Here is a 19,739-nt window from a genome sequence, read left to right as displayed (position 1 = left end):
CTCCTGTATCTAGATACCATGTTATAGACTGATCATTTTTCAAATTTTCATAACTCATTAGCAAAACTTGATTTTCCTTCTTTTCTTCCTCAACAAAATTTGCCTTATCACCTTGATTGTTAGGATTATAATAACATTCATAAGAGTAATCTCCATACCTTTTGCAAACATAGCATTGTATTTCAGACCTTTTAGAGTTTCTGCCACGTCCACAGCCTCGGCCACGTCCTCGACCATAACCTTGGCCTCTTTTGCTATAATTTTCTCCAACATCTTCACTGTTTGGAGATTCTTGATTGGTCTGATTTCTGCCTCCTCTTCCTCTTTGTCCTCGTCCTCTTCCTCTTTGAGAATTTGATTCTCTTTTATTTTCAAGAGCAAACTTAGCTTGTAGTGCTTGCTCCATAGTTTTCTCTTCTCCTCTTTTTGTAATCCTTTGTTCATGAACTTGAAGGGAACCCATAAGTTCTTCTAAAGACATTTTTTCCAAATCTTTAGATTCTTCAATCGCAACAGCAATAAAATCAAATTTCGGATCTAGAGATCTCAATATTTTTTCTATTACTCTCTGATCATTTACTTGTTCACCATTTCGTCTCATTTGATGAACAATAGAAATGATTTTTGAGAAGTAATCAGAAATGGTTTCAGAAGTACCTTGTTGTAATTTCTCAAACTCGGCTCGTAAAACTTGTAGACGAAGTTTCTTTACCTTATTAACACCACCGAATGCTCTTTGAAGCATTTCTCAAGCCTCCTTTGAAGTATTTGCTGGAGCGATGATCTCGAACATTGTATCATCAAGGCCTTGGTAGATTGTGAACAAAGCCTTTTTCTCCTTCTTCCTTCTTTCTTTGAGTTGTTTTCTTCCTTCTGCATTCATTATTCCTTCTTCTGCTGGACTTGGTTCAGCAAATCCATCTTCTACAAACTCCCATACATCTTGGGAGCCTAGAAGAACCTTCATTTGGATGCACCATATGTCATAATTTTTTTTTGTCAATCTAGGGATCTGGAGTTGGATGGCACTTGAGGAAGAAGACATAGCTTAACCTATGCTCTGATACCAAATGTTGATGTTGATAGGAAGAAAGGATAGAGATATCAAATAGAGGAAGAGTATGACAAGCTTTCAATCTTCTATATTTCTCTCAAGAAGAATACTTTTACAATTTCAGAAACTCTCTTACTCTCATGACCCAACATATGGGGTTTATATAGTCCCCAAAGATACATTATATTAATTGTATTCAAGATGAATCATTCTCTTTCAAGAAACCCTTTCAAGAACCAATAACCAATTTGACTTATCCTTCTATAAACTTTTAATCCAATTTTTCTTCTTGATGTATTGATTCTCCCACTTGATGCAATGAACCTTTTTATGCCTCTTGAACTAAGTTTAATTCCAACAGTCCCAAGAGTCCTGGCACTGTGGCTCCATTATATATCAGCCCACATTATATGTCAGCACAACTGAAGAAGAAGATCAAGCTGTTTGCATGCCTTCAAGCCTGTACAACTTCTATAGAGAATAATCTATAGAAGTTCTACATCAACTCATCAAACACCACATGAAACATGTTATATGACTTGAATGTCATTCATATGGTTACAAATAGACCGTTATAACCACAGTTGAAGCAGTATAAATCAAGGCTCCCATGATCGTTGCAGATATGTCTTATATATAAACAAGTCCAACAAAAGTATAAAGCAGGATATCAATTCAGAAGATAGCAGCTCAATTTAGGAAAATAAGCAATATATATAGCGTGACACAAGATAAGAACATCATTTGCTTATTACATAAAGGGGTCATAATATATGCCGCCAACATATCAAAATAAAATTTTCTTGTGCCTAAAAGAAACGAGAAAAATTGGCAATCACATCCAATTTTTGAATAGCCATCCTTACTTTTTAGCTCAGCAATATGCCATCATCACTATGTTGTTATTCCACCAGAGCCTTCTGCGTTTTTTCTGTCTGATGCTATGGAAACATTAATGATGCACTCCCGTTCTGCCGCATTGGAAGTACACAAGCTAAAATGGCTAAAGCAATCGAGGTAAATGTGATAGAGTTTGGCATGCGCCCGCCACCACTGCATAAGAACATGGCTTCATAGACAGGGATGTTGATAAGAACAACTGTGCCACACACAACAAGCTGCACCAACAATGAGTCTGGCGATCCGACTTCTCCCTCCCAGACCATCCGCTTTACTCCACTCATCAGGCAAATGACATTGAGCATCGCTATCGTAGCCAGGATTGTGAACATGAGAGAATGCGAGCCAAACTCCATGATCTCTTGCTCATATCTCTTCGAGACCTCTTTATCAGCCACCTTCGCTGTAACAACGAATGCAGACTTGTTAACGCCTAGTAGTTTGAGGAAGGTGTCGACAACTGCAAAGGGGTAAGAAGCCAATCTTTTGAAAAGCCACATCCTCTGCTCATTCCACCAACCCTTCAGAGTATATCCAGCCCATAATGATTCTGATAGGCTATATAATTTTGTTGCAGCGATCACATACGCAAATGGCATGAACCAGATGCTGTTTATCTGTCAATAGTGAACATGAGAGAATGCGAACATGAGAGAATGCGAGCCAAACTCCATGATCTCTTGCTCATATCTCTTCGAGACCTCTTTATCAGCCACCTTCGCTGTAACAACGAATGCAGACTTGTTAACGCCTAGTAGTTTGAGGAAGGTGTCGACAACTGCAAAGGGGTAAGAAGCCAATCTTTTGAAAAGCCACATCCTCTGCTCATTCCACCAACCCTTCAGAGTATATCCAGCCCATAATGATTCTGATAGGCTATATAATTTTGTTGCAGCGATCACATACGCAAATGGCATGAACCAGATGCTGTTTATCTGTCAATAGTGTGAACAAACATGTGAGCCTATGAAAGATTTAGACCGATGAAATCAGGAAAAGGGGAAGATTCTCACGTTGGGGTACAAGGAAATGTAATGCAGGAGTGCCATAGGTAGGATAACAACATAGTACAGTGTTGGCAAGGAGCAAGGAGACCATAAACAGTACATAGTGTATGCCAATTTCAGGCCTAACGTTATTTTATCATGGCCAAAGATGAACGGGCAGTACTTGGAGAAGAATATTTGGAGATCCCCCTCAGACCATCTCTTGTGCTGCACCAGGGTCTGTGCCAATGTGACAGGGGCAACTCCCAAGAACCCTGTCCTTGAAGGATTGAAGTAGATGGACTTCCAACCCCTGCATTGAATTGACAACCCGGTGATCACATCCTCCACAGGGGATCCATACTTGAGACCCATCTGCAAGTCCATACACATTGAGCTCATTAGAAAAGGATCATGATGAATGATAATTGCGTCCAGCTGCTAGATGTTCACATCACGAAAGTTAAATAACATACAGCAAAATGGGTTACGAAGAACACCTCTTTTCCCCATTCAGTGTTACTCTCATAGGTGCATGTAACAAGATGCTTAGCTTTCTCCTCCAAGATGGATGTGTTTGCTTCTAAGTTCTTCCCGCTCAGTTCTAGTTGTGCCTTGGAATTTGCATCATACTTTTTGCCCATTAGACATTCCCTTCTGTGGAAACAACCGGATCCAGTATACAGAGGCCCTCCAACTCCATCTAAACCATGGAAATCCACCTTCATGACCAAGCAATTTAAAGTGTTCAACAAATTATAGAAGCATTGTGAAATTTCTGGCATATGATTTTGATTTAAATCATACTTTTACTCTTCTAGGTGGAAAATAAACTTCATAAACTATCCAAAGCAACATACATGGATGGAGACTCCCTGAAGCTGAACTAGTCCACTCCTGGTGTTAAGTTTCAAGTAATGTCTAGATATCAGCATGTAGTCAACCTCAATTTTCCCTTATTTAATCTAAATCTCTGTATTTTTTATCTTTAAACCAATGGCCTAAAAGGAATTCAGTAATAACTAATTTCTAAGCACTAAACCAATTAAGAAAAGTTAAGCTTAAACAAATGGGATTTTTTTTTTTGAATCTAAAAGAGAATAACCTTCTTAATTTAGATTACCTCGGTCATTAATCGCAAGGAATTGCCATAGATGTCATTCTTTGTGATGTTTTTGAAGATTTGTGGGAGTTGTACATATGCAAACTCATGACCCTTCTCTTCATCCATAAGAAAACATAGTGCATCTTTCACAATCTCTGAATTGTTCGAGTACATGTCGCAGTCCACATTGAGAATGATTGCACCATTGCTTATCTCTGATGAAACTCTAAGCTGTGTATAACAAAAGATTATTGGAAAACACAAAATATTAATGATGTGAGTCCTTTCAGAAAAAAGAAAAGACAACAGATGCGAAGTCTTTTTTCTGTATGGAAGACCTTTTTTGCTTTCTTATGGAAATGAAAGGAAAAAAATTCTGCAAAATTTAATATATTCCTCTGAGTTGCCTAGAATCTATTTGTTGTCTTTTTTTTCCCAAAAAGGTAAGGAAGCAAACCCACTCCCACAAAATTTCGTTATAAAGGAATGATATCTAGACAGTGGGTAAGAAAACAGCAAAAACTTATAAGGGAGAAGTTTCCTGGTACAGGAAAAAAATCTATCATGAAATCCTGTTGTTTCTACATTTAACTGACGATGTCAACACTTCTGACTTCATGAATAGGTGAAAGGCCTCACTCCAATTCCTTAGGCGTTATCGCAACTCAAATTTCATGCATAAGGATCTAGTTCTTACCAATGAGTTCATAGCTCCAGCTTTAAAGTTATGATGATGAGAGGGTCTCTTTTCACGAGCCATGTACACGAGCGTTGGTAACGCAAACTCTTCATCATCCAGAGATTTTTCATCTCTTCCATCGATTAGAATCTGGACATAACATTGTTGAATGAAAATCAATAAACAATTGCTTTGAATTTAGGATGTATAATATAAAGAAAAGATGATTCAGTACTTCGACGATTGCTTGGTGATCACGACGAGTTATGGCCGAGTTCCATTGGCTGAATCCCTTGTGTTGTTTATGTTGGTCAGCTGGAACTCTCCCTAGCTTAACTGCAACATCAATTCGGTTCTCCATCTCCTTGTATAAGCTCTAAACAGGAGAAAAAAAAAGGGAAAGTGGAAAGGATCACAGATGAGTTTCCAACATCCAATTAATAAATGAACATGACTCGGATGCCATTTTACCTTTGTTGCCAACCAATCAACAGCTTCTGCTCCCTCTCTTGGGCTTACCAATGTTTCCTCAAAATAAGCAGCTGGGGATCTGGGTTCAACTTTGAATTTCTTGCAAAAAGGTAGCCAAGCTTTCGCGAACCGAGATGCCTCCAAGAGGGCATAGAAAGTGAGCTCGGACCCACTGTCATCGGAGAGGTAGACGCTAAGCTTCTCCACTGGATACTGGTATGCCATGACTGATAGTACAGTGTTGATCACCATGATTGGTGGCTCTATAGTAGGATCCGCAGTGCACACAAAGATGTCTACATTGGGCAACTTGTCTTGGTATCTAAAATTCAGGAAATGATGAACAATTTTTTAATCACAAACAATATACCTCTGTGGTTGTGCTTCATAAAAATCCTCACAACTTGAATGAATGAAATTAATTAGTGCATGTGAATCCTATCTCCTCTATGAAATTTCTACTAGTCTTCTGTCCAAGTATGAATTTAATGACCTAGACAGTGAAATTTAGAAACTATACCTCATTCCAAATCACATGCTTCATTGCAGTAAATCCATTATAACCAGCAGCTGTTTCATTCCAATCCTAAGTGCTTGGTCTTTTATAATTTATGTTTTAGCTTGAAACTTATTCCTATCTAATGTCAATAATGATATGTTTGCTCAACAAGAAGAAAAATACCAACCAGTAGCATCCAATCCTTTTCTTCTCTTTGTAGAAGCTCCAAACGACACAAATTCTTTTATCATTAATTACTCTGAATCAAAACTTGTCGAACAACAATTTATCCAAGAAATGAGGAAAAAAAATCTCTTGAACAATAGACAGCCTGATTGTTGGTTGTCATAAATTCTCCTGGTTGACTCTCTAAATCCATATTTATATCATCTGAGTACTAAGTCATTGGCGGTTTTCAAACTTACTAAATGTATCTCAGTGGCAGGACTGATTTACCTAAACTAACTAAAATTGGACACAAGTCTCTTCCTGGGTAAGGTGTCTAGCTAAGTAGGATTCACACACACATACACCCAAATCCAACCACTAAATTTGGAGAAGATGAGTTTCCATTTGGTGGGCACTTTTCCCAGCCCTGCTTATAGGATCTGAGCTGCTCCATGCACTATTATTGTAGCCAATTGCGGGACAAAGAGTAACCACAAAAGATAGATAATTAAAGAAGGTATGCACATCATGGAAATTGCTTTTCTTTATTGCATATTTTGTCTCTATCCCCAACTTTAGAGGATTATCCACATACATGTGGTTGTGAAGTCCTCCAAGATAAAGAACAAACACAAAAGTCAGCATAGAGAAGCTAGAGATGATGGGATGGAATAGCAGACTCATCTCGGCTTACCTCTGAGACAGCCTCTCCTTGAAGGTGTAGCGATAGGTGGGGTTCCAACGCACAGCCTGAGTGAGTATCCAGTTACAAGCTAAACCAAAGCTCAGCTCCAAAGATCCCAATCCATGCCCACCACCTCCCTCCTCCTCCTCCTCCTCCTCCTCCTGGGATCTGTATAGCTCTGGACACCCAGATCATACACAACCCTGCAAGCACAGAGCAAAAATACAACTTGTACCATATCCTGCCTTTCGCTCTCTTGGTCTCAAACAGTACTGCTTCATCCCCTACTCCTCCTCCCATCTCTCTCTCTCTCTCTCTCTCTCTCTCTCTCTCTCGCTCTGATCTCAGCCTTTGTTTATGTACTCTGGAGGTCCTTCTTTTGCTCCCAAGTAAAGAGGCTTACATATTTTCCAAAAGGGAAGCTTATGTAAAGTTCCTTTTTTGGCCGTGATCGTTGAAACTTGAAACATGGCATGGAGTCGTGGATACACGAAGACCATCAGATGCGGATAATCTACCGAAGGATGTCGCAGTGTGTTTAGATAACACGTTATCACTAATGGGCCATTCTTCCATCATGATGTCTAATAATCCCTGCAGATAAGGAGAAGAAAAAGGTGTTACATCTCCTGTCGAGACTGATTAAAATAATTATCATGGTCATTTGAGCAGATAAAAGATAAAAAAAAAGTGTCATTTATTGTGAAACCACCTTGCAATCTATGATAACTTACTTTTGTATTGCTAGTAGGTGATCGGCGGCTAATGATCCTTTTTCTTCCTTTCTATTACGTGGGAAGGAGACTTTATTCCTAAAAGTCAAACTTGGCAAGTCCAATCTACGAGAAAATCTCATCGCTCTGTTGAAAGAGGTCCTTGCTTCTAATGTGTATAAATATAAAGTTTATATCAAGAACATTTTTCATTTTTCTATCTTCTTCATGATTTATTCTCTCATGGTATCAAAGCATTTAAGGCAAACTCTCTTCCCCTCCTTGAGCCGACACCGAGAACCCTCTTTCCTATACTGGCCGCGTCTCCATATGGTTCTCGGTCCCTTAACTCTCTCCTCTTACGGTGACGCTGGTTCGAAGTCCGCCGTCGCTTGCTCATCCACTGTTGAAACTGCTCCTTCTACTTATAAAGGATGTGCTACAAAGATAAGAAGGACGTAACCCTTCAGAAAACTCTGTCCTTGCTGAAGTAAATGAAAGAATCAGTGGATAGAAACCTTTGGCAGGATCAATGCTCATGGCGAATTAAGGAACCTCTCTCCACTCGCTAAAGTCCTGATTTGCCACCCTCCCACCCCGCACCGACCCGGAGCTGTCGAGTTCCCATGCACTCTAGCGCTAGTTCCAACAGCTGTTCCGTCTCCACGACTCCGACGTCGACTAGGCCCTCATTGATGCCCTACCTGTCTTCCTGTACAAAGACGGGCTCCGGTTATCGCCTGTCTGCGGCCAGACCTTCCACCTCAGCATCGTCGGTGAAGCCCGATCTCATAGAAAAGCCTCCGCATGCAATTGGGCGAGCCGAGCGATCCTTTCGGAGTGTGCAAAAAATATTCTCATCTACACCCTTGGCATCCACACGGAGATCAGCAATGCCAAATCTCCCCAATCCGTCGCCCTCCCCCATCTCTCGCCCTCTGGCAACATTGATTTGAAGCAACGAAGGTTGTTCTGCTATAGTCGCTTTCTTCCCTGAGGCTACTAAGGCACTTCCTCGACAAACAGTGGTTGTCTTCTCCCGCTGTCGTTCTGTGCTAGTGTCTCTACGTTGTCCACTCGCTATAGCCCGTCGCAGCACTTTATGTTGTCTACCCGCTCTCTGCCCAAGCGGGATGTCCTCACCACATCTGTGTGGACGTTCTCTTCGACTCCGAAGTCGGCCACCGGACACGCTCTTCTTCCCTACTCGGCGCATCTTCTGCTTCTTCTTCTCTACTTTGGTTCCTGCATATTGTCGACGCGACAACCCCTTCTTCACGGCCATCCTCACTCTCGCGGTCACCTGCCGCCACAAGCCCATCGCGTCTACATCACACTACTCCCCATCGTCCTCGGCATTATCCATCCGAAGCCTTCCACTAGAGGTACCCGCGTACATTGGGCCCAGTCGACACCTTGCACAACACCATTTAGAAGAGCTCGACGCTACAGGGGAGCTCGAGCGGCCCAGCGACGATCTGCGACAAGAACTGCAGAGAGCAGATTGGGAGGAACTACAGAGACTTGCAGATTTCTCATAGATCTGCGACAAAAACTACAGAGAACTGCAGATTTCTCACAGATCTGCGGCAAGAACTTGCAGATCTCTTATAGACTGTAGTGATCACTGTGGCAGACTGCGGCCAAACACTTCCATTGCCGAAGACTCCTCTCCACTTCTCCCTTGGTGCAACGAGAACCAAGGAACAACTACCGTCATTCCTTACGAGAAGAGATATCGTAGCAGCCCAAATATCTTGTGCAAAGAAGGCGAGCTGATCAACCACATCGGAAAAGAAACTCTACACTACTTGGAAGTAACTCATCCCATCCCAATCGACGTACAGCCTCTCGACAGTATTGTTAGGATCAAGAGCGGTACTAAAAGGAGGGGAGGATAAATTAGTGCTGCGAAAAAATTACGTCGGTTTGAAAATCTTTATATGATAAAAATCAATTTCGATGAAAACCATTTGTTTGACTTATATAAGTTTACAAGTGAATAGAGAAGAGGGGATTGGATAGTTTGCAATGAAGTAAAATAGAATGTAGTAAAGAGAATAAGTAGTAAGGAAAGAACACATCAGAATTTATAGTGGTTCGGTCGTAGTGACCTACATCCACTTCCGATTCCTCCTCCGTTGAGATTACCGATGTCCACTAAAGGTCTTCCTTCAATAGGAGAAGACCAATCACCTCTTTATAGCACTTTTTTATTTTCAATAGGAGAGACTAACTCTAAGCACTAGGAGGAGGGTGTTAGGATCCTTTTTCTAAGCTTTTGAATAATATTTATTGAGTCTGTTTAGTCCAATTATTTATTGAGTCTGTTTAGTTCAATTAGAATCAGGTAGAGATTTATTTAATATTTATTTATTATTAAGAGTCCAAGTTCTAGTGGACCCTAGGTGGAACTCTATAAATAATAATACAATACTTTCTTTTAATCAATCAAGCAATCAATAAAATATTATTATGAAGTCTTATGGCAAACCCTAGGAGGTCGATCCCCTCAAAGCGATCAAGGAGTCCGATCTCCTCGAAGTGATCAAGGGGGTCGATCCCCTCAAAACAATCATTCTCATTTCATTTTCTCCGATTTCTTCAATGATAAGACTTTAGGGTCTTATTATTTAGCATCAAAGCCTTATCATTTGATATTGTTAGTTTGGCAGGTCCCACATAGTCCCACATCGGAAAAATCAAGTTTGTTATCTCCTATTACAACTATAAATAAGGGCCTGGGGTTTGAAGTCAAATGTACCACAAGAAAACCTAATTGTTTATTTTAGGTTTTTTTTGTTTAGTAGTTTCAAGTGTTTTATGGCCTAGGAACATCTTCCTAAGGTATTTGTAATTGTCTTTTTTATAGTAGTGATTTGTTCCTCCTTCCTTCGTGGATGTAGGTCAATTGACCGAACCACGTAAATATGGTGTTCTTATCTCTTTTATTTTTTTTGCTTTATTATCTTTATTGGGTTGCCAAATTATCATTTGGTAAATTTCTTGGGGCCAGCTCTAACAAATTGGTATCAAAGCTTGGTTTTGAGATCTTTTGGTAATGATGACAATAACAAAGATCGTTATCGAGAAATTCGACAGAAATATCCACTTCGGCATGTGGCAGCTTAAGATGGAAGCCATTCTGATTCAAGGCGAAGTTGATTTGGCATTATAAGAAACTGAGAACATTCCAAATAATATGTCAAAGGAAGATCTTGTAAGTATGGATAAGAAGGCTTGATCAAGTATTATTCTAAATCTCTCTAACGAGGTTTTATGGGAAGTAGCTACGAAGACTATGGCTAAGAGCATGTGGGACAAGCATAAAGCCTTATATATGAAGAGGACAGTGGAGAATCATCTCTACTTGAAACAGAGTTTTTATATACTTCGGATGACTAAAGGTATATCTATACTCTCACATCTTAATAAATTTGATTCCTTAGTTATCGATTTAGAGAATATAGATGCAAAAATTAATGACGAGGATAAGGTCCTATTACTTTTGAAAATATTTTCTTTGCCACTGATGACAGGACGAGGTCTAAAAATGAATGGATTTTAGATTCGGTTATTCTTATCACATGTGTCCCAATAAAGATTTGTTTTTCACATATGAATCTCGTAATGGTTGAATTATTTTGATGGGCAATAATGCCGCATATGATATTGTTGGTAGATACACAATCCGAATTAAAATGCATGATGGTATTGTGAGGAGGCTCACTAATGTTAGATATGTTCCTAATTTAAAAAAGAATCTCATCTCTTTAGGCATCCTAGAGGCTCTTGGGTGTAAATACATAACTGAATGTGGAGTTATGAAAGTTTCTAGAAGTGTCGTTATTGTTATGAAAGCTTGTAGGTCTGGTAGTTTGCATATTTTGTAAGAAACTACTATCATAGACTCGGTTGTAGTCTCATCATCAACATTGTCTGATTCTGACATCACCAAATTATTGCTAGTCATAGGTGCCCAGCAAGCCAATCACATGAGTGATGGCACGTGTGACTTGATACAAAATCTTTTTGCTTATTATATTTTGGCGTATATCACTTTATAACTATTACATATGTGCATATATATATATATATTGTGATGTCCTTGAATTTGTGCAATAGAAATCGGATCGTGATGAGATCACGATAATGAGACCGATTCACCTTTAAACACATATCCTAAATAATCCCGGTCATAGGTTACTCGAGAGGGACATCGTGATAACCGGATAGACTGGTGTGCTATATACCCGTCCATATGATGGATGCAGCTGGTCTCATAGCTGCTCGTGTAGGGACACTAGGGATACATGTGTCCCTAAAATCGTGGAGGGTTCACAATTAGGTGCTCATTGGAGAATGAGTTCACTGATTGATCCGCTTACGGAATGCTGGATGGTTGATGATGCCTTATTGTCAGACAGCAATTCCGCAGTCCTAGTGGTATATCTGGTCCTTAGACTTGAGACACCAAGGATGTCCTGTATGAGTGATCCACTCTTTGATACCATACTTATAGGTTTGGCTGTCCTAGATCTAGTACAGTTGGTCATTGGGAGTGGTAGTCGACCTTACGAGGGCTATTGAGTGTCGATAGAGGATTATCCACTCTCAGCGTCATGAGAGGAATATCACATATATTCTTGCTCAGACAAATCCCTGGCCAGGGTCATTCGGGTTGAGAGAGAAAGAGTTCTCCGGGAGAATCGCTATTAGAGCAAGACTCGAGTAGAAACCGTATGGGTCTGATAGCACCATGCTCGATATACGGTCTTTGGGATATTAGATGGATGAGGGACTATAGGTACACGGTAACTAAGGATAGATAGGTCCAATGAATTAGATTCCCCTATATCATCTAGGGACTACGACGTAGTGGCCTAGTACGTCCGTAGTCGATGAGTCAAGTGAATTATTACAGAGATAATAATTCACTGAGTTAGAAGGAGTTCTGATAGGTATGACTCATGGCTAGCTCGATATTGGGCCTAGAGGGTCACACACATATGGTAGGCATTACGATGAGTAGTGGTTCGGATATGAGATATCCGACGGAGCCCTTGTCTTATTGGATGCAGATCCAATACCCACTATGGGAGGACCCATTAGGGTTTGACAGGGTACCTCTATAAATAGGAGGGATTCAGAGCCTCATAGGCTAGAGCCTTTGCTTGCCTCTCCTATTCTCCTCCCCCTCTCCACCTCAAAGCAAGCCTGGAGTTTTGAGGAACGTCGTCGTAGCCGTACTATGTGGATCACCGCTAGAGAGGAGGACGCTTGACCTCCTTCACCCTCTCCTAAGGATCTGCAAGGAAATAGTGATATACGATCTCCCTAGGTAACATAATCTATTATATACGCAGTTTTTAGTTTCGCGGATTTTGCGCACCAATCTTCGCATGACGAACATCTCTTTGGGAATCGGAGATTTTGTTTTCTTGTTCTTCCGTTGCGCATGTGATGTCGCCCCCAAGATTTCCTAACAGTGGTATCAAAGCCAGGTTGTTCGTGCGAATGATTGGTTTTGAACTATGTGTGTTGTGTTTAGGAAAAACTTTTGACGTCAAAATCATTGACGCAAAAACAAGGAAGGGCAGCAACAGTTGCTGCCCTCGATCTACGTGCGTGTAGCGTAGCCGCAGGTAGGCAGCATAAGGGCTGCGTCTGCAGCAACTGGTCGGCGGCCTGCTTGCAGCGGGCTTACGTCCGGCGGGGCTGGCATCTCGCAGGCAGAGGCACATGCAGCCGCTTCTCCCGCGGGGTGAGGCGCCGCCCACAGCGGCGGCCGCACGGCGAGGCAACACAGCCTGCGGGCGTTGCCTCGTCGGCAGAACCGCCCGCGGAGGCGCCGGCGCTCACCGGGGCCCCCACCTACAGCGGCAGCGCCGCCTACAAGCGAGGGCAGCGCCCTCGCCCCGCCGCATAGGCCGCCGCCGGTAGGGTGGCGGCGGCGACAACAACAAAGGGGAGTAGGGCATTAGGGTTTCTGGGTAAAAGACAATTTTGCCCCTCGGAATTTGAGAAATTTTAGTTTTTGTCTTTTGTCCAAATTATAAAAATACCCCTATGAATTTAGAAATTCCTTGTATGTCCCTGATTTCATAAAATACTAATTAATTAAAAGGTTTAGTTAATTATTATTCTTTTATTATTATCTAGTAGTCCTACATGATGTTGAGGGAGGCAGAGAGTACTATTAAGAAAGAGAAGCCAGTTCTCTATACTGGTGAGACCAGAAAGAAAAGGAAAGCAGAAAGGTCCCTTAAGAAGGGAAAGGGCAAGGGCAAACCAGGTATTTCAAAGGTTGCTAAGAAAGACCCAGCAAAGGACAAAGGCCAATGCTTCCACTGTGGTAAAGATGGGCACTAGAAGAGGAACTGCAAAGAGTACCTTGCAGAATGGGCGAAATAGAAGCTTGGAGAAGATTCAGGTACATTCATGATCAATCTCCAATTGTCAGATTTTTGTGATAGTGCATTGATATTGGATACCAGTATTGCTTATCACATCTTCAATTTATTGTAAATTCTAGCAAAGCCGAGGGGAGATTGACGAGAGGAATATTGTATAAAGGTTTGTTTATGCAAGACACTACTCCACATATCATGAATGTAAGTGTCTAAGAGGAAACGAGATGAGGTGAATAGTGAATACCTATGGCATTGTAGGCTAGGTCATATCCATGAGGAAATGATTCAAAAGTTTCTAAATGATGGATATCTAGATCCATTTGACTATGTGTCATATGCAACTTGCAAGCCTTGCCTTCGTGGAAAACTGACCAACTCTCCATTTAGTAGAACTGGAGAGAGAGCCACTAAGCTGTTGGAACTCATACATAATGATGTATGTGGACCCGTGTCAACTTATGACATTGGTGGTTACTCCTACTTCATTACCTTTACTGATGATTTCTCATGAATATGTGTACTTAATGAAGTACAAGTCTGAGGCCTTTGAGAAATTCAGAGAGTATAAGAATGAGGTGGAGAACCAGACTAGAAAGAGTATCAAAACTCTTCGATCAGATCGAGGAGGCGAGTACTTAAGTACATAGTTTACTCAGTTCCTCAAGGACCATGGGATATTATCCCAATGGACACCTCCTTATACACCTCAGCTCAATGGTGTTTCTGAAAGGAGAAATAGTACGCTTTTAGACATGGTACGGTCCATGATGAGTTTCGCTGACCGACCCATCTTATTCTAGGGATATGCCCTAGAGACCACAGCTTACCTTCTGAACAGAGTTCCAACTAAGTCGGTAGTGTCTACACCATATGAGATATGGAAAGGGAAGAAGCCTGATCTTAAGGTTGTTAAGATTTGGGGCTGTCCTGCCCACGTTAAAAGACACAACCCCGATAAGTTAGAATCAAGGACAGAGCGATGCAAATTTGTGGGATACCCCAAGGAAACTTGTGGGTATTATTTCTATCATCTCGATGACCAAAAGGTCTTTGCTGTTAAGAGAGCAATATTCCTTGAGAAGGAACACATTCTTGGCGGAGATAGTAGGAGCATGATAGAGTTGAGAGAGGTTAGAGAACCAAAGCTCAAGCACCACTCTACAGTCCGAGTCTGTTCAGGTACCTAATACACAAGTTTCAACTTTATGTAGGTCTGATAAAGTATCCTATCCTCCTGAGAGATATGTGGCACATATTAGAGGAGAGGATGTTGAGGATATTGATCCTCAGACTTACGAGGAGGCTATTATGAGTATAGACTCCGGGAAGTGGCAAGAAGCCATGAATTCTGAGATGGATTCTATGTACTCCAACTAGGTTTGGAACCTAGTTGATGCGCCCGAAGGTATTGTACCCATCGGTTGCAAGTGGATCTTTAAGAAAAAGATCGGAGTAGATGGAAAGGTAGAGACCTATAAAGCAAGGTTAGTGGCTAAGGGGTATCGTCAAAGGCAAGGTGTTGACTACGACGAAACCTTCTCACCCATAGCAATGCTAAAATCCATCAGAATTCTATTGGTTATTGCAGCACATTATGATTATGAGATCTGATAGATGGATGTGAAAATCGCATTCCTCAATGGAAACCTCAAGGAGGAGGTGTATATGATGCAACATGAGGGATTCGTGTTCAAGAACTGCCCAGATAAGGTGTGTAGGTTGCTTAGATCCATTTATGGACTAAAGCAAGCTTCCCGAAGTTGGAACATAAGATTTGATGAGGCAATCAGATCTTATGACTTTGTTAAGAACGAAGATGAGCCTTGTGTGTACAGGAAGGTAAGTGGGAGCGTTATGACCTTTTTGGTGTTATATGTGGATGACATCCTGATCATTGGGAATGACGTAGGAATTCTATCCACAGTAAAGGCTTGGTTATCTTGACATTTCTCCATGAAGGACTTAGGGGAAGCATCCTATACCTTGGGGATTAGAATCTATAGAGATAAATCCAAGAGGATGCTTGGCTTGTCCCAATCCAAGTACATAGAAACTATTATCAAATGGTTTGGCATGAAAAATTCCAAGAGAGGTCTCATACCGATGAGACATGGGATATCGCTTTCTATGAGTATGTCCCCAAAGACTCCAAAAGAAAGGGCGAACATGAATATGATACCTTATGCCTCAACAATATAGTCTATCATGTATGTCATGCTATGTACTAGGCCTGATATAGCGCATGCTCTGAGAGTCACGAGTAGGTATTAGGCGGATCCAAGCTTGGAGTACTAGAAAGCAGTAAAGTGTATCCTTAAGTACTTCAGAAGGACTAAGGATCTTTTACTAGTATATGGAGGTAGTAGCCTTAAGGTTGAAGGCTACACAGACTCAAGTTTTCAGTCTGATGTCGATGATAGCAAGTCGAATTCAGGGTATGTGTACACCTTGAATGGAGGAGCAGTGTGCTAGAAGAGTTCCAAGCAAGATACTACTGCTGACTCGACCATAGAGGCGGAGTATATTGCTGCATCAGATGCAACAAAGGAGGGAGTCTGGGTGAAGAAGTTCATCACAGATTTGGGAGTCGTGCCGAGTAACGAGGAGCCGACTTCCTTATATTGCGACAACTATGGGGTGATTACTCAAATAAGGGAACCCGGGTCTCATCAAAAGTGTTCTGAGGAGGTTCCAACTTACAAGAGAGATCGTAACCCGAGGAGATGTAGCAGTGGAAAGAGTTCCATCCGAAGGTAACATTGTAGATCCACTGACAAAGTCGTTGTCTCAGATTGTCTTTAAGCGTCACAGGGGTCTGATGAGGATCAAACACATAGGTGATTTGCTTTAGGTCATGTGGGAGATTGCTAGTCATAGGTGCCCAGCAAGCAAATCACGTGAGTGATGGCACGTGTGACTTGATACAGAATCTTTTTGCTTATTATATTTTGGCGTATATCACTTTATAACTATTGCATATGTGCATATATATATATTGTGATGTCCTTGGATTTGTGCAATGGAAATCGAATTGTGATGAGATCACGATAATGAGATCGATTCACCTTTAAACACATATCCTAAATAATCCCGGTCATTGGTTACTCGAGAGGGACATCGTGATAACCGGACAGACTGGTGTGCTGTATACCCATCCATATGATAGATGCGGCTGGTCTCATAGCTGCTCGTGTAGGGACACTAGGGATACAGTACAGGTGCTCATTGGAGAATGAGTTCACTGATTGATCCGCTTACAGAATGCTGGATGGTTGATGATGCCTTATTGTTAGACAACGATTCCGTAGTCTTAGTGGTATATCTGGTCCTTAGACTTGAGACACCAAGGATGTCCTGTATGAGTGCTCCACTCTTTGATACCAGACTTATAGGTTTGGCTGTCCCAGATCTAGTACAGTTGGTCATTGGGAGTGGTAGTCGACCTTACGAGGGCTATTGAGTGTCGATAGAGGATCATCCACTCTCGGCGTCATAAGAGGAATATCCCATGTGTTCTTGCTCAGACAAATCCCTAGATAGGGTCATTCGGGTTGAGAGAGAAAGAGTTCTCCGGGAGAATCCGATTAGAGCAAGACTCGAGTAGAAACCGTATGGGTTTGACAGCACCATGTTCGATATACGATCTCTGGGATATTAGATGAATGAGGGACTATAGGTACACGGTAACTGAGGATAGACAGGTCCAATGGATTGGATTCCCCTGTATCGTTTGGGGACTACGGCGTAGTGGCCTAGTACGTCCGTAGTCGATGAGTCAAGTGAATTATTACAGAGATAATAATTCACTAAGTTAGAAGGAGTTCTGACAGGTATGACTCATGGCTAGCTTTATATTGGGCCTAGAGGGTCACACACATATGGTAGGCATTGCGATGAGTAGAGGTTCGGATATGAGATATCCGACGGAGCCCTTGTCTTATTAGATGCAGATCTAATACCCACTAGGGGAGGACCCATTAGGGTTTGACAGGGGACCTCTATAAATAGGAGGGATTCAGAGCCTCATAGGCTAGAGCCTTTGCTTGCCTCTCCTATTCTCCTCCCCCTCTCCACCTCAGAGCAAGCCTGGAGTTTTGAGGAGTGTCGTGGCAGCCCTGCTGTATGGATCACCGCTAGAGAGGAGGACTTTTGACCTCCTTCACCCTCTCCTAAGGATCTGCAAGGAAATAGAGATATACGATCTCCCTAGGTAACATAATCTATTCTATACGTAGTTTTCAGTTTCACGGATTTTGCGCACCAATCTTCGCACGACGACAAACATCTCTTTGGGAATCGGGGATTTTGTTTTTCTTGTTCTTCCGCTACGCATGTGATGTTGCCCCCAAGATTTCCCAATAATTATGGCCTATGCGTTTGGGTCATATGAGAAAAAATTGTTTGAGCATATTGAGCAAAATGGGTCTTTTTTGTGGATAGAGTACAAGGCCATTGGATTTCTGTAAACACTACATTTTTGGAAAGCAGAAAAGAGTCAGCTTCAATTCTTCGGTAGTTCACAAAACGAAAGGTACTCTTGATTATATTCATTCAGACCTTTGGGGTCTAGCTCGTGTTCAGTCTAAGGGTGGTGCTAGGTATATGTTGATTTTCATTGACGATTATTCCACGAAAGTTTGGGTTTATTTTCTGAAGCATAAAAATAATGTTTTTCTAACCTTTAAACAATGGAAGGCTTTGATTGAGAAGCAAATATGTAAACAGATTAAGCGGCTTCGAACAGATAATGACATGAAATTTTATGAAGGTAACTTTGATGAATTCTACAAAAATGAAAGAATTATTTGGCATCGTACTATTAGGATGACGCCTCAGTAAAATGGTGTGGCTGAACGTATAAACAGAACACTCTTGGAGAGAACAAGGTGTATGATCTCAAATGTAGGGTTGACAAAGGACTTTTGGGCAGAGGCGATTAATATGGCCTGTTACGTTGTCAACCGTGCTCCTTCCGTAGCACATAATTTTAAAACTCCGGAGGAAGTTTGGTCAGGTACTCTTGCTAATTACTCTTATTTAAAATTATTTAGGTATCCAACATACATGCATGTAAATGAAGGAAAATTAGAGCCTTGAGCTAAAAGGTGCATTTTCCTTAGGTATGCTTCTGGGGTGAAAGGATACAAATTATAGTATTCTGATCCCAAATCCCCAAAATTTATAATCAGTAGAGATGTTACTTTAGATGAATTTTCTATGTTATCTTCCATAGAGGAATCCACTAGTTGTATAAATGATAGTGCGCAGAAGCAGGTGGAGCTTAAGATTGGTAGTTCTGATTCTTTTCAGTCGAACTCTTCTACTCAAAGAATGCCAATAGATGGTCCCGAGTCTATTGAGGAAGATGATATAGAGGAAGAGTAATATTCCATAGCCAAGGATAGACCACGGAGAGATATTCGACCACCATATAGATATGCAAATTTGGTTGCATGTGCTTTGTTTGTTGCAGAAGAAACAAGTGAAGTTGGTGAGCCTACTATCTACTCAGATACAGTTTCTTGTGATAATTCTGCTAAGTGGTTGATTACGTTGAATGAAAAAATTGAATCTCTCCATCATAATAGAACTTGGGATCTTGCGAAGCCTCTTCCAGTTTACAAGTTCAAGTAGTGCTTGGACTTGGTTGGTGTTCATTATTAGTGATTGCCCATTGGGGATTTTGTGAAGAAGATGGAACAAGTTTTATTAATTGTCAATGTTGGGATATACCAAGGTGGAGATTTTTTGGCAAGTCCCACATAGTCCCACATCGGGAAAATCAAGCTTGTTATCTCCTATTACAACTATAAATAAGGGCTTGGGCTTTAAAATCAGATGCGCCATAAGAAAACCTAATTGTTTGCTTTAGGCTTTTCTTGTTTAGTAGTTTCAGGTGTTTTATGGCCTAGGAATATCTTCCTAAGGCATTTGTAATTATCCCTTTTATAGTAGTGATTTGCTCCTCCTTCGTCCGTGGATGTATTTTCTGCTTTATTGTCTTTATTGGGTTACCAAATTACCCTTTGGTAAATTTCTTGGGACCAGCTTTGATAGATATTAGAG

The 19,739-nt window shown here is 41.2% G+C and overlaps 1 protein-coding gene across 1 annotated transcript; it reads right to left on the bottom strand.

Moving 5' to 3' along the window:
- Positions 1-1,748: 1,748 nt before the first annotated feature.
- LOC103998363 (cellulose synthase-like protein E6) lies at positions 1,749-7,151 on the bottom strand. Its single transcript, XM_009419818.3, is given in 9 exon segments — positions 1,749-2,571; positions 2,968-3,315; positions 3,441-3,662; positions 4,064-4,276; positions 4,743-4,874; positions 4,960-5,100; positions 5,196-5,517; positions 6,557-6,630; positions 6,632-7,151. Coding segments are annotated over 9 exon segments (2,244 nt in total). The 5' UTR covers positions 6,848-7,151; the 3' UTR covers positions 1,749-1,995.
- Between the last annotated feature and the right edge of the window lie 12,588 nt (positions 7,152-19,739).

Source organism: Musa acuminata, chromosome BXJ2-9 (genome assembly GCF_036884655.1).
Source record: "Musa acuminata AAA Group cultivar baxijiao chromosome BXJ2-9, Cavendish_Baxijiao_AAA, whole genome shotgun sequence".
Lineage (NCBI taxonomy): Eukaryota > Viridiplantae > Streptophyta > Magnoliopsida > Zingiberales > Musaceae > Musa > Musa acuminata.
This window is presented reverse-complemented; position numbering and strand designations above follow the sequence as displayed.